At 38.4% G+C, this 14989-nt stretch overlaps 1 protein-coding gene and 1 long non-coding RNA gene across 2 annotated transcripts; one reads left to right on the top strand and one right to left on the bottom strand.

Moving 5' to 3' along the window:
* Positions 1–1570: 1570 nt before the first annotated feature.
* Positions 1571–2738, bottom strand: LOC116197589 (two-component response regulator ORR9-like). Its single transcript, XM_031527802.1, has 4 exons — positions 2379–2738; positions 2054–2256; positions 1874–1944; positions 1571–1757 (listed from the first exon to the last, which is right to left on the bottom strand). The coding sequence occupies exons 1-4, from the start codon at positions 2698–2700 to the stop codon at positions 1619–1621; spliced, it is 735 nt and encodes a 244-aa protein (XP_031383662.1). The 5' UTR covers positions 2701–2738; the 3' UTR covers positions 1571–1618.
* On the top strand, positions 2147–3294 carry LOC116197746. The gene is made up of 3 exons (XR_004155099.1): positions 2147–2284; positions 2850–2980; positions 3078–3294. It is a non-coding gene; the product is annotated as an uncharacterized LOC116197746 (long non-coding RNA).
* The last annotated feature ends 11695 nt before the right edge of the window (positions 3295–14989 follow it).

The following is a 14989-nucleotide window of genomic DNA, read 5'->3' as shown; positions in this document are numbered from 1 at the left end:
TTCCACATTTCCCCTCCTTCCTCTGCTCTTCGATTCGAGAAAATGAATTTCTTCTCCATCGCAGCAACTAGGGTTCCACCTTCTCCTCCTCTTCAGCAGAATGAGTGCAATTTCTTATGTGGAAGCCAGGATTCTATTGTGGATTGGATTGGATCGAGCGCAATTTATTCTCTTTGAGCTTTAGCAGATTAAGCACAAGAGGAAAAGGGAGAACGAGAGGTCTTGCAAGCCCTAATCCCATTGATGAAATAAAATAGCACATTTATTAAATTTATGTAACAAAAAAAGACATATACACTCTCTTTTAAACACTTATCTATTTATTAATATAATCATTTTGGTGATTTCATTATATTTTGAGAAGTATTTTCATTTCAGTTAATTTCATACTTCAATCCATCTGCAACGAATTTGTCCTCCAGTAGCCCAAGATGGCTTTGTTCAGTAGGAAGGAGGATGGAAGGCATGAGTTCAATTTGTTAAAAAATAGCACTAGGACTAAATTGATATAGCAAGAGGACAAAGTTGATGTAACAATTTCCAACATTTAATACCATCAGCATTTATACTTAACAGCGAGATGCCTAAGGACCATATTGATGTAGTAGGGGACCAAAGTGATGGCTCATTGAGACCTGATCGATTCACCTATGCCACATAACCACCTAATTGATGCAACTGTCGCGCTACCTAATGTCCATGCACTAGTGAGGGACTAAATTGATGTAGCAGTTCAAAACTCGAGGACATTATTGATGTAACCAAAATGTGAGGGACTGAATTGATGTAAACCTCAAAAATCAAGGACAAAATTACCTATTTACTCTTTATAAAAAAGTATAGGGACTAAATCGGTCAAAGAAAAATTGTTCACTGACTGAAATGAACAGCCGGAACTTACTGAGCTCATGGCCCATGAGGATAATCTCTTAGGAAACATGCCATCCTAATGGGCTATTTCCCCTCCGTATCAGCTCCAGTAACATTTCATATGGGCCGTGAACGTATCAGACCACGGCCCAAAAGAACAACCTTCCCGTTGAAGACCAACAGAACTAGAAGTGGTCCTGCTGAAGGCCCAAATTTGATCGAGACAAATCAGACAGTTCATAATATTTTGACATTTGACAACATTACGTCGACTTATACAATGTAGTTGTCGAGAGGGTCACCAATATTTGTTTACAAGAATACGTCAGCAGTCGGATTGGTCGCAGGATTAGCCTGGATCGTTCAAAATAAGCTAACAGCAGAGGATTCGAAACCGTTAATTTCGTCTATGTTTTTTTTTTTTTTTTTTTTCCTCAAGGGTCTTCATTTTACATGCCAACATGATCTTAAAAGTGTTTGCATCGCAAATGTGTGGTTAGCAAATGAAAAGAATCGGGATTTGTTATTGAGGATGTTGTTTTCTAATCGAAATTCGAAACATGCCTCTTTTTACCAGCACTACGGATACAGCTAGCATCTCGCTCGTTTATTCACTCGATGTGTATGGTTATCGACTTAAAAAGAATTGTAATTCTATGTAACTCTGTATTATACATCAGTTCTGAGGGGGTGGGGGAGAGGACTAAAACTGATTTTATACAATTCAAATGTTTTCTCATACAAAGGATTATGAAACTGCCAATTCTATGGAACTTGCAGCCTTCTGGTCCCGACCTCTTCCTTTCAGCAAATGGGGCCTAAGTTTGTTGACATCTGATAACTGAACTGGCTTCAGAAAGAACTCCTCTGCTCCTTCTTCCAAGCATCTGATCAGGCACACAATTCGAACCGACCCCGTGTTAGAATTCGACAAACTGAATGAACAGATTTTCATTCAATTTAACGGAGCATGTACTTGGCCGGCTAGGCTAGAACTACTTACCGAGTAATTCTCGATGGGACATTCTCCGAGGACATTATCACAACTGGTACGTTCTTGTAATATTTCGATTCCTGCATACAGCACAAAGAAAATAACCGATGAGTCCACGGTTCTCTAACATCGGGAGACCAATCGCAACATCGAAAAAGGTCGTATTAAATTACATATATATTTATATACCTTGATCTTCCTTAACAGATCATAGCCGGTCATTCCAGGCATGAAGTAATCTGTGATGATGAGATTCACTTCCATCTCCTGACAGCTAGGGGACACGGACGGAGTCTCCTCGGCTTCATCGCCGATCTCCTCTTCTTCGCCTTCTTTATCTCGGTTCAAACCGAGAAGCTCCAGAGCCTTGCTTCCTGAATCAACTGCCGTCACTGTTGACAAAAGAAAGCAAGGAAATTGGTAAGTAAAGTACTTCCCAACAAATATTTTTCAATAAGGTCGAGCTGTGCTGGGGCAAATTCAGCGGGCAGCAGCCGTTGTTCGGGTAAACTACCTTGATAAGAGGAGGTCCTGAGGAGCCTCTCGATGAGCTTCCGATCGATGATACTGTCATCGACGGCGAGAACATGGAACTTCGCTTCTGTTGCCATAACCATTTCTCTTCTGATGAATTTGCTCGAGATATTGATGATGATGATGATGATGATGATGATGATGATAAGCAATGGAATACAATACAATACAATACAAGGGAGAGGGTGAAAGGTCAAATTTGAAATGGGAAGCCATTGGAGGGACAAAGGATAAATATAGGGAAGAAAATTCCACGAGAAGATCTTTGACAGTTTGGAAAGAAAGATCCTCACAGATTTCATACAGAATCAGGAGGATCTCATTTTTCTTTTTTAATAATATATATTTTTCATTTTAATTAGATTAATCATTATATATGTGTGTGTGGGGACTGACTTTTTCCGATGAGATTTATTATTAAATAATGATGAAAATTTGACCCTTTGGGAAGGGATGAAAGGCAACTGTTTGGGCGTCTGACGACCTTTCCATTCAAGCTAAGGCTACTGTTTTAAGGATTCCCCGTGCACGTGCCCGACATACTTAGTGGAATTTGCTTGGCTATTATTATTGCAAAAACATGTGGGTTATTTTCATTTTCTCATATTTTCGTATCTTCATTTATTATTAGAAAAATGACTCCACGAGTATTTTCTTACTTTTTTTTTTCTCCTTGCAGAAAATGGAAAGTGGAAGGCCGAAGATTGCAAACTTTAAGAATAAGATAGGAGGCCTACTCTATGTTTGGTTCGATATGATTCTAAGGATCAGATGAGAAATCTCGATGACATATTTGCCAGATGTACGAGTTTAAACTATAAAATAAGTCATAATCCAAAATAGTATCGAACGTGATACATGTAACCTTTTCGGTTAAATTCGCGTTTGATTTTAAATTTGTGAGTTTTTTTTTAAATTTACGCAAGTTTGTGATAATTTAATTCTAAAGGGTTTGATCTGTTATAAGGATGAACACGTGTATCACTCTCTTCAATTCCCTTTGGGACCACCTATTAGTTACTTGTCCTATGCGCAGTAGGAAATTCACAGGATTAATGAGACTAGAGGAGCGAAATTCGAAAAAATTTCTCATTATGAAAGAGAGAAAAAAAAATAGCAGAATTTACATCCATGCATTGAGGCAATGAATGCAATTTTTGGAAGCACCGGCGGTAAAAAGGTAACTCACAAACAGACAGACAGTATTGTGTCAGCATGACATAATGTCATATTAGACTCCGAATTAGTAATGTTATTTTTGGTTTGATAATAGAATTTTAAAATTAGATTTTAATTTTGAAAAAGAGTGATATAAATGTGATTCACTTTTTAACTTTGTATGAATTATGTTGTTTTGTTGTGGAAAAAAATAGTATAAATTGAGCTCACTATTTGACTTTATATGAATTATTTTGTTTTGTAATTGATAAAATTAAAATTAAAATTGTAATTTTAAAATAACATTATGAAATCAAACATGGCATAAATCTGAGTGAATTCTAGAATTAGATAAGAAAGCCAACTGCGTACAGATTATAAAAGGATGGGAAGAGAAGATATCATTTTCGGTCCCAACTTGCCTGCCAATTTCAATGCAAATGATACGATCCTTCCTTGAGGCCCTTTCCAAAGTTTGGAAAGACAAATTGGCATTGACTAACATGACATTAACGAGGTCACCACGTGGGACCCATAAAAAGATTGATTGCCTTCCTGCCTTCCTGCGGTGTGCTGCTATTACATTAAGTCTTGGACGGATTTCTTTTTTCCCTCCTAATTCGAGCGGTTCACCTAATAAGTCTCCGCCATTAAACACGCCAAGCATTGATTTAATGGTAAAAGAGTTGGCTTGTTTTTGAATTCAAATTCGAAATCATCAAATGGAGCAATTCGATAATTCCGACTAACCGTGCTTATCTCGTTAAGTCATTGTCTGACCCTTTTAGATGGCCTTAGATCCTCTGGGCATAGGAAAGTTCTACCAGGATACCCATTATATATGAGCCTACCTGTGGCTGGTAAATCTCCATATTCTATTATTTAACACGTCAATTGCATGGATTTGATTCAAATAAATATTATTCATTAATTTTTAAATATAGATTTACTTTTTAAGAATAATAAATATTTAAATATTATTATAAATTTAAATAATTTGGTAAGTATTTTGTTATTAATTCTCTTATCTAAATTGTATTGCATCTTTATTTAATCATTAAACACGCCTAGCATTGATTAATGCTCGAAGAGTTGGCATGTTTTCAATTCAAATTCGAAATAAGTCTTCGTAAAATGGAGGAATTCGATGATTCTGACTACCGTTGTTATCTCGCTAATTCACTGCCTGGCCCTTTTAGATGTGCTTGGATCCTCGGCATAAGAAAGTCCTACTAGGGGCCCTGTTATATATTAGCCTACCTGCGGTAGGTAAATCTCTATGTTCTATTATTCTAACGCTTTAATTGCATGTGTTTGATTCATATAACGATTATTTAAAAATCAATTCACCTTTTTTTTTTGGGTAAAGTCGGGGGCATAGTCTAAATTACAATGAAACTGTTGGGAACTGGTGTATGCCCTAGAGGCAATCTATCATCAGTTCTGTAATATGACATGTATTTCATTATATTACGAGGCATATCTGTTATTGTGTAGATTGCGTTAAATATGATTTTATACAATAATGTCCTTGGAATAGTATGTTCAATAGGCATCAAGTGTGACTTGATTGTGAGATCCTATAATTACCGAACATTATTCCTAAATGTCCATAGTCAAAGTATTATCGTTAATTAGGACAACGATAATACGGTTAGACTAGTGTGGGTGTTGATTGATGACCAAGTCTCACAGATCATGGATATGGAGATATCAAATCACATCACATGTATACATTAAGAGTAATGTGTATTGGACTGATCCGCCATGAGATTGCTACATGGGTTGTTACGTGACTGTCATTAGCATATCTCAAAGTGACTATAATGTAATGGTCCTTTGACTTGAGGTCACCATAGATTCCTACATGTAATGTCATATACTTTGATACTGTCAAACGCCACAGTAACAGGATGGTTATAAAGACAGTTATTGGGTATACCACAGAGTATGGAGAGGAATGTGAGTGATCAAGATAGGATTTGTCCCTCCTACGAAACGGGAGCGATATCTCACGGCCACTTGGTGGTTAAGTCTAAAAGTGTATGCATACCCAAATGAGTCGATATAATGATATCGAGCTCATTTGTTCTGATAGACTTACCCGGTAAACCAAGAAAAAGAGATATTGAGCCATACAAGGATGTCATCGACCATGCCTTGGGCTCAATAGAGATATAGAGGACAAAGGGATTATATTACACGGTAACGGAGGTCACAAGGTTCGTCGAGAAATTGACTTTCCGATTACTTGAGTAACAGTGATGCATTGCTAGATGCCACTCACTGTTTGTAATATTGAAATAGAGATTTTGATATTACTGTCAACGTAATTGGGAACCTACAGGGTCACACACTACGATTAAATTGAAGAGATATCTTGAAACAAATAAAATCGTCTAATAGAAATTAGATGATTTATGGTGCGACCGATTAATCGGCTATTTAATGAGATTAAATTTATTGATTAATTAGACTCGATTTATTAGATTAAATGGACCTAATTGATGCACGATCAATATGGTGACGCATGGTTTTTACGTGAATAGACATGTGTATGGACACATGTAATGTGGAAACCCAATTTGGGTTAGTCCCACATCGGCCAGGGACTTGAATTGTCCCCCCATATTGCTTATAAAAAGGGGGGCAATGTGCATATATATATAGATCAGCAGAGACATATATATATATGTGTGCTGCATATATATTTGCTAATATATATATATATATACACGTAGTGTATGCATGTGTGTGCTTATAAGTATATATATATATATATATATATAATTTGAGTTGAATTGTTCAACTCAAATAAGGTCCATTAGTCTAATAAATTTCGGGTGTCGCATCGGGGTGTTTCTTTCGAGTGTTGGTCGCTAACACCGCCGATCTCGAAAACTCGTCGACAAAGTCGGTGTGGATACCAGTAGAGGCGTCACGCGTGGGACGCTCGGTCGACAACTTTAAATATTCCAGATACGCTTTTATTTACTCTTACTCTTCTAGTAGGTCTTGGAATTAGTTTCACGGGTAGGAAATTTTGAATTTCTGTTCCTTTTTCGCTTCCGTTGCGCCCCGTGGAACTAGCAATTGGTATCAGAGCCTAGCTAGTTAGAATCTGAGTAGATAATAGCATAAAATATGATTTTATGCTTGGTACTGGTATGATTATGTTTGATATTTGCGGTGCATGACTGTTAGACATGGACTATGTCCTAGTTGTGTTAGTATAATAGTTATACGTGTGGACTATTATGTAATAGTTACATAATAGTGTATAGTGAGATCGATTAAATGTTAATCAAATCCCTCAAAATATTAAGTCCATATCCTTCCACCGTGTAACGCTCGTCAAGACCAAGATCGATGAGTGTGTAGACCTTGCCTTCGCAGGATGCCCTTATCTATCATAGTAAGACGTGGTGTTTATCAGTGGGTCGGACTTAACTGAGCAAGCCTAATAGGATTAGGAGTTCAGAGGCATGTAGTTGGGCATCGATCTATAAGATAGATTTGAATAAGGAGTTATTCACTCAACTAATCAAGAGTTGCATGTGATGCAATTGGGAAAGTGAGTTCCCTACCTAAATAGCCAGTTCTGGGTGAATCAGCCCTCGCTGACTCAGAGCTTGGTGAGATATGGATCTTGAGCTACTATGAGAATGATATTCTCTGAATCAATGTTGAGGGTCATTGATTTGATATAAATAGTGGGAGCAATATTTATAAAGTCCTCATTAAATATTGATGTGTCATAATACTTATTTTGTATATTTCTATGGTAGTTACCATGGCAGGGAGCACTTCTAGTACTTTCTGTTTGCGATCCGTCCTTGATAAGGACAAACTGTCAGGGAATAATTTCCTTGGTTGGTATCGAAACTTGAGAATTGTTCTCACCCAAGAAAAGAAGCTATATGTCTTAGAGCAATCTTTTCTTGCGCCACCGCCTGACGATGCCCCCCAAGCTGAGAAAGATGCTTATAGTAAGCATCATGATGATGCCGTAAACGTCGGATGTCTCATGTTAGTCACCATGGACTCGGAGCTTAAGAAGCAACACGAGAACATGAAGGCGTACGATATGATCGTGCATCTCAGGCAGCTCTATCAAGAGCAGGCCCGACATGAGAGATTCGAGATCTCTAAAGCACTTTTTCAGGCAAGGTTGACTGAGGGTAGCCCGGTGGGTCTTCATGTACTCAAGATGATTGGGTACGTTGAGACTCTGGGAAGACTGGGATTTCCTCTTGGTCAAGAGTTGGCCACAGATTTAGTCCTACAGTCGCTGCCCAGCAGTTATAGTCAGTTCATTATGAGCTATAATATGAATGACTACAATAAACCATTGCCTGAACTGCTTAGTATGTTGAGAACAGCTGAGCATGATATCAGCAAGGGGACGTCCGTTCTAATGGTCCAAGGGACCAAAAGAAAGGGCAAGAGCAAGAGTAAAGGCAAGAAGGCTAAAGGTGCATCCAATTTTGACTTGGGTGCGTTGAAGCCTAAAGCCAAGGTGGCGAAGAATGATTACTGCTTCCATTGTGGCAACACTGGACATTGGAAGCGGAATTGTAAGATATACCTGGAAGAGTTGAAGAAGAAGAAGGGAAGTGAGACTTCCACTTCAGGTATCCATGTTATAGAGATTAATGTATCTACTACTTCTACATCTTGGGTATTAGATACCGGATGTGGTGCTCATATTTGTGGAAATATGCAGGACCTAAAGGACAGTAGATCGTTGACAAAAGGCGAGGTGGACCTACGAGTTGGAAATGGAGCAAGAGTTGCTACATTAACTGTAGGGACTTATCACCTAGTTTTACCTACTGGGCTTGTATTAGATCTTAACGACTGTTATTATGTACCTGCTATTAGTAGAAACATAATATCTGTTTCTTGTTTGGACAAGAAGGGATTTTGTTTCACTATAAAGAACAAGTGTTGTTCTATGTACATGAATGATGTATATTATGGCAGTGCACATTTAAGTAATGGTCTGTATGTTCTTGATCTAGATACGCCTATTTATAATGTGGAAACCAAACGGCTCAAATCTAATGATTCGAACCCGACTTACCTCTGGCATTGTTGTTTAGGCCATATTAGCGAGAATCGCATCTCTAGACTCCATAAGGATGGATTACTGGACTCGTTTGATTTAGAATCGATCGAGACATGCGAACCTTGCTTAATGGGGAAAATGACTAAGGCCCCTATTACCGGAAAAGGTGAGCGAGCTAGTGATCTTTTGGCTCTCATACATACCGATGTATGTGGACCAGTGAACAAGCTTGCTAGAGGTGAGTATCTCTACTTCATTACATTTACTGATGATTTCAGTAGATTTGGATATGTGTTTTTGATGAAACACAAATCTGAATCCTTTGAAAAGTTCAAAGAATTTAAGAATGAAGTGGAGAATCAGTTGGGTAAGAGCATTAAAGTTCTTCGATCAGATCGAGGAGGTGAATATTTGAGCTATGAGTTCGCTGACTATCTTAAACAGTGTGGGATTTTATCTCAACTGACTCCACCTGGAACACCACAATGGAATGGTGTAGCTGAGAGGAGGAATCGAACTTTATTAGATATGGTTCGATCTTTGATGAGTCATGCAAATTTACCTGACTCCTTTTGGGGATATGCTCTACAGACAACTGCTCTCATATTAAACAATGCTCCGTCGAAATCAGTTGAAAGGACACCATATGAGATGTGGTATGGGAAGCGTCCCAAGATGTCTTTTCTAAAAATATGGGGTTGCGAAGCTTATGTGAAGAGATTGTCTTCGGATAAGCTTGGCCCTAAATCGGACAAATGTTACTTTGTGGGGTATCCTAAGGAAACTCGAGGATACTATTTCTATAATCCCATCGAGGGCAAAGTGTTTGTCGCTCGAACTGCGGTATTCCTTGAGAAAGAGTTTCTCTTCAAAGGAACTAGTGGGAGGAAATTAGAACTTGGGGAAGTTCTACCACAAAATGACATTGACCAATCGACGGGCGATGTTGCAGAACAAGTACCACAAGTTGTTGTGGCACAATCTTCTGCACAAGTGACACAGGAGCCTCGTAGGTCTGGTAGGATACGTCATGAGCCCGAGAGATATGGATTTCTCGTGACTCAAGATAATGACGTATTGCTCATAGATAATGATGAGCCTACAACTTATGCGGAAGCCGTAATAGGCTCTGACTCTGAGAAATGGCTGGTGGCCATGAGATCTGAGATGGAGTCCATGTACACTAACCAAGTATGGACTTTGGTTGATCCACCTGAAGGGGCAAAACCCATTGGGTGTAAGTGGGTCTTCAAGAAGAAGATTGACATGGACGGTAATGTGATTACCTTTAAGGGCCGACTTGTGGCAAAAGGTTTCAGACAAGTTCATGGTGTTGACTATGACGAAACCTTTTCCCCGGTAGTTATGCTTAAATCCATCAGGATCTTGCTTGCAATTGCAGCTTATTATGATTATGAGATCTGGCAAATGGATGTCAAAACTGCTTTCCTGAACGGGAAGCTCCTCGAGGATGTGTTTATGACACAACCTGAGGGTTTTGTCGATCCACATTGTGCCGGAAAGGTTTGTAAGCTACAACGGTCTATTTATGGACTGAAGCAAGCTTCTAGGAGCTGGAATCTTCGTTTTGATGATGCAATCAAAGAGTTTGGTTTCATCAAGAATGAAGATGAACCCTGTGTTTACAAGAAGGTTAGTGGGAGCGTAGTAATCTTCCTGGTGTTGTATGTAGACGACATACTTCTGATTGGGAATGACATTCCTTCCCTACAGTCTGTGAAGACTTGGTTGGGAAGGTGTTTCTCTATGAAGGACTTAGGCGAAGCTACCTACGTGCTAGGTATTAGGATCTATAGAGATAGATCCAAGAGACTGCTTGGCCTAAGTCAGAGTGCATACATAGATAAAGTGCTTCGGCGCTTTAGCATGCAGGATTCTAAGAAAGGGTCGCTGCCTATGTTACATGGCATAAGCCTTTCGAAGGCTCAGAGTCCTTCTACTCGAGAGGAGAGGGACAGAATGAATAGGATTCCATATGCGTCAGCTATTGGATCTATCATGTATGCTATGTTATGCACTCGATCAGATGTCTCGTATGCTTTGAGTATGACGAGTCGATACCAATCAGATCCAGGTGAAAGACACTGGATTGCAGTAAAGAACATCCTTAAGTACTTACGAAGGACTAAGGAGATGTTTTTGGTATATGGAAGCGAAGAAGAGCTCGTTGTAAGAGGTTACACCGATGCTAGCTTCCAGACCGATAAGGACGACAGTAGATCGCAGTCAGGGTATGTGTTTTGCCTGAATGGAGGTGCTGTGAGTTGGAAGAGTTCCAAACAGGAGACAGTAGCCGATTCTACCACAGAGGCCGAGTATATTGCTGCCTCTAACGCTGCAAAAGAGGCCGTTTGGATCAAAAAGTTCGTGACAGAACTTGTTGTGGTTCCTAGCATCGCAGACCCAGTGGATCTCTATTGTGACAACAATGGAGCCATTGCGCAGGCTAAGGAACCCAGGTCTCACCAGCGATCCAAACATATACTCAGGCGCTTCCATCTCATTCGCGAGATTATCGACAGAGGAGATGTGAAGATATGCAAAATACCAACAGATGAGAATCTCGCAGATCCACTTACGAAGCCTCTTGTGCAGCGCAAGCACGAGGCTCACACTAGATCTATTGGCATTAGACAAATGCCAGATTGGCTCTAGTGCAAGTGGGAGATTGTTGGGAATTGGTGTATGTCCTAGAGGCAATCTATCATCAGTTCTGTAATATGACATGTATTTCATTATATTACGAGGCATATCTGTTATTGTGTAGATTGCGTTAAATATGATTTTATACAATAATGTCCTTGGAATAGTATGTTCAATAGGCATCAAGTGTGACTTGATTGTGAGATCCTATAATTACCGAACATTATTCCTAAATGTCCATAGTCAAAGTATTATCGTTAATTAGGACAACGATAATACGGTTAGACTAGTGTGGGTGTTGATTGATGACCAAGTCTCACAGATCATGGATATGGAGATATCAAATCACATCACATGTATACATTAAGAGTAATGTGTATTGGACTGATCCGCCATGAGATTGCTACATGGGTTGTTACGTGACTGTCATTAGCATATCTCAAAGTGACTATAATGTAATGGTCCTTTGACTTGAGGTCACCATAGATTCCTACATGTAATGTCATATACTTTGATACTGTCAAACGCCACTGTAACAGGATGGTTATAAAGACAGTTATTGGGTATACCACAGAGTATGGAGAGGAATGTGAGTGATCAAGATAGGATTTGTCCCTCCTACGAAACGGGAGCGATATCTCACGGCCACTTGGTGGTTAAGTCTAAAAGTGTATGCATACCCAAATGAGTCGATATAATGATATCGAGCTCATTTGTTCTGATAGACTTACCCGGTAAACCAAGAAAAAGAGATATTGAGCCATACAAGGATGTCATCGACCATGCCTTGGGCTCAATAGAGATATAGAGGACAAAGGGATTATATTACACGGTAACGGAGGTCACAAGGTTCGTCGAGAAATTGATTTTCCGATTACTTGAGTAACAGTGATGCATTGCTAGATGCCACTCACTGTTTGTAATATTGAAATAGAGATTTTGATATTACTGTCAACGTAATTGGGAACCTACAGGGTCACACACTACGATTAAATTGAAGAGATATCTTGAAACAAATAAAATCGTCTAATAGAAATTAGATGATTTATGGTGCGACCGATTAATCGGCTATTTAATGAGATTAAATTTATTGATTAATTAGACTCGATTTATTAGATTAAATGGACCTAATTGATGCACGATCAATATGGTGACGCATGGTTTTTACGTGAATAGACATGTGTATGGACACATGTAATGTGGAAACCCAATTTGGGTTAGTCCCACATCGGCCAGGGACTTGAATTGTCCCCCCATATTGCTTATAAAAAGGGGGGCAATGTGCATATATATATAGATCAGCAGAGACATATATATATATGTGTGCTGCATATATATTTGCTAATATATATATATATATACACGTAGTGTATGCATGTGTGTGCTTATAAGTATATATATATATATATAAAATTTGAGTTGAATTGTTCAACTCAAATAAGGTCCATTAGTCTAATAAATTTCGGGTGTCGCATCGGGGTGTTTCTTTCGAGTGTTGGTCGCTAGCACCGCCGATCTCGAAAACTTGTCGACAAAGTCGGTGTGGATACCAGTAGAGGCGTCACGCGTGGGACGCTCGGTCGACAACTTTAAATATTCCAGGTACGCTTTTATTTACTCTTACTCTTCTAGTAGGTCTTGGAATTAGTTTCACGGGTAGGAAATTTTGAATTTCTGTTCCTTTTTCGCTTCCGTTGCGCCCCGTGGAACTAGCAGAAACAGGAATAAGACGAGACATGGTGGCCCATACAATGTCGCCTAACAATAGCTAATACACCCCATTAGGAACTGAATAAATAATACGCGTGCCGAGCGGATACTCCACAATCACAACCATATTTGCAAACTTGTCCGCACAAGAGTTACCCTCCCAATATGTATGTTGCATCCGGACCTCCCAATCTCGACGACAAAGATCAAGAATCTGACCTCGAAGAGTCTGTAGCCAATGAGCAGCATGATCGTCCTCTAAAATGATCCACAAGACCATTAATGAATCAACTTCGAGAATTAACCTTCGACATCCCACGTTTCAAGCCAACTCCATCCCCGTGAGTACCCCCCAAAGCTCCACCATGGTGACCATAGCGATGCCGATGTTTTGGGCAAATCCCACGATCCACCTGCCATCTACATCGCAGAGGAGGCCACCAACTCCAGTTGCCCCGAGATTGCCTCTTAAAGAGCTGTCCGCATTAAGCTTGAAGAAGTCCTCAGGGGGCCGAGTCCAACTGATGTCGACCCAGCGTTTGGAGGTAGTACCTATCGCCTTTTCCACCAATGCCCAGTCTTCCCGGAAAGACCGAGCGATGTGCAATATGGTTCGACATGCCGAGGGGGGACGGCTAAAATCCGACTCGAATAACTCATTGTTCCCCCATGTCCACAACAACCAGCAACTTGTAGCAAAGGTAGTCGACCAATGTTGGTGATGTGGGTAGGACAAATTTTACCAAAGCCAATCTAATAGGTCTATAGTGAAGAATTCCGGTTGAGCATCAATCGGGACAAGTCTCGACCAAACTTGCTTCGCCAGAGGACAATCCCGCAGGACATGTAAGGTAGATTCAGCCCCACTCTCGCAATGAGGGCAGCTAAGGGTGTTGCACAAGCTCATTTGGTAACGAGCCTCGTTTAAAAATCAATTCACTTTTTAAGAATAAAAAAAATTAAAACTAAAAAATCTCGAATGATAATCCTAGTATATTAGTATTAATTTACGTAATGTAGTAACAATTTTGTTATTAATTCTCTTATTTAAACTCTATTATATCTTTATTTAACCTCTAACAGTATAAGAATTTATATCAGATAATAAGTGCACGCATACAAACTTAGTTTTATAATTATATTATTAAATAATATTTTGTGAAATTCTTACTTTCATTTATTAAGTTGTTACTTTTTATATGACCTTAATTTTGTAGAATTTAGTATTTTGTAATAATTTTTTTTCTTGGAAATCTTGTACATAGGTAATTAATTATTTCATTTGATATACATTGTATGTTTAATTTATATCATTTTTATAATAATTCTTTAGATTTTCTGAAAAGAATATTTGATTTTTAAGAACCAAAAATATTTCAGCCAATCGTTTCAAAATTTAAATAATAATATTTATATGATAAAATTATACTGAATTCTTTCATTAATCATCTTGCGTCTAGCCATTTCAATTAATATACATTGCATTTTTTAACTGTTGATAAGATTGAAAAACTTATCACGAATATGCAATTTTGAAACTTCTCCTGCACATTTGATTTACACATTTTTATCCTCGTTATAATATTTAATATTATCGTCTTCATTGCAACAAGTTCATCAAATTACTGGCTTGTAATAATTATTTGAGTCCTATATCCTATATATGACATGCTTGTTATTTTTCAATATACGTTATATTAACATTCAATTAAATTTTATTCTGCTATGTGTCTCTAGCTTAATTACAAAAGAAAATTGGAGCAGTAATTAGAGATGTTAATTTCATTTTGATCACAAGATTTTTATACATTAAATTGAATGATTTATTGGCTTGAGTTTTGTCTACTTATACCATGAACTCTTCTTAAATATTCAACTCTTTTTCATCAATTCAAGTATCCTCCCTACTATAAAGAATATAATTCCACATGATATAAACATATATATATATATGTATATATTAATTTTTCAATTTCATCATTTTTATA

This window comes from Punica granatum, chromosome 1 (genome assembly GCF_007655135.1).
Source record: "Punica granatum isolate Tunisia-2019 chromosome 1, ASM765513v2, whole genome shotgun sequence".
Lineage (NCBI taxonomy): Eukaryota > Viridiplantae > Streptophyta > Magnoliopsida > Myrtales > Lythraceae > Punica > Punica granatum.
This window is presented reverse-complemented; position numbering and strand designations above follow the sequence as displayed.

Coding starts and splice junctions, on each gene's coding strand:
- LOC116197589 (XM_031527802.1), bottom strand. CDS start 2,700: ATGAAATCTGTGAGGATCTTTCTTTCCAAACTGTCAAAGATCTTCTCG. Junction 2,257..2,378: donor CAGGACCTCCTCTTATCAAG/GTAGTTTACCCG, acceptor TTTTGTCAACAG/TGACGGCAGTTGATTCAGGA. Junction 1,758..1,873: donor GTCCCATCGAGAATTACTCG/GTAAGTAGTTCT, acceptor GTGCCTGATCAG/ATGCTTGGAAGAAGGAGCAG.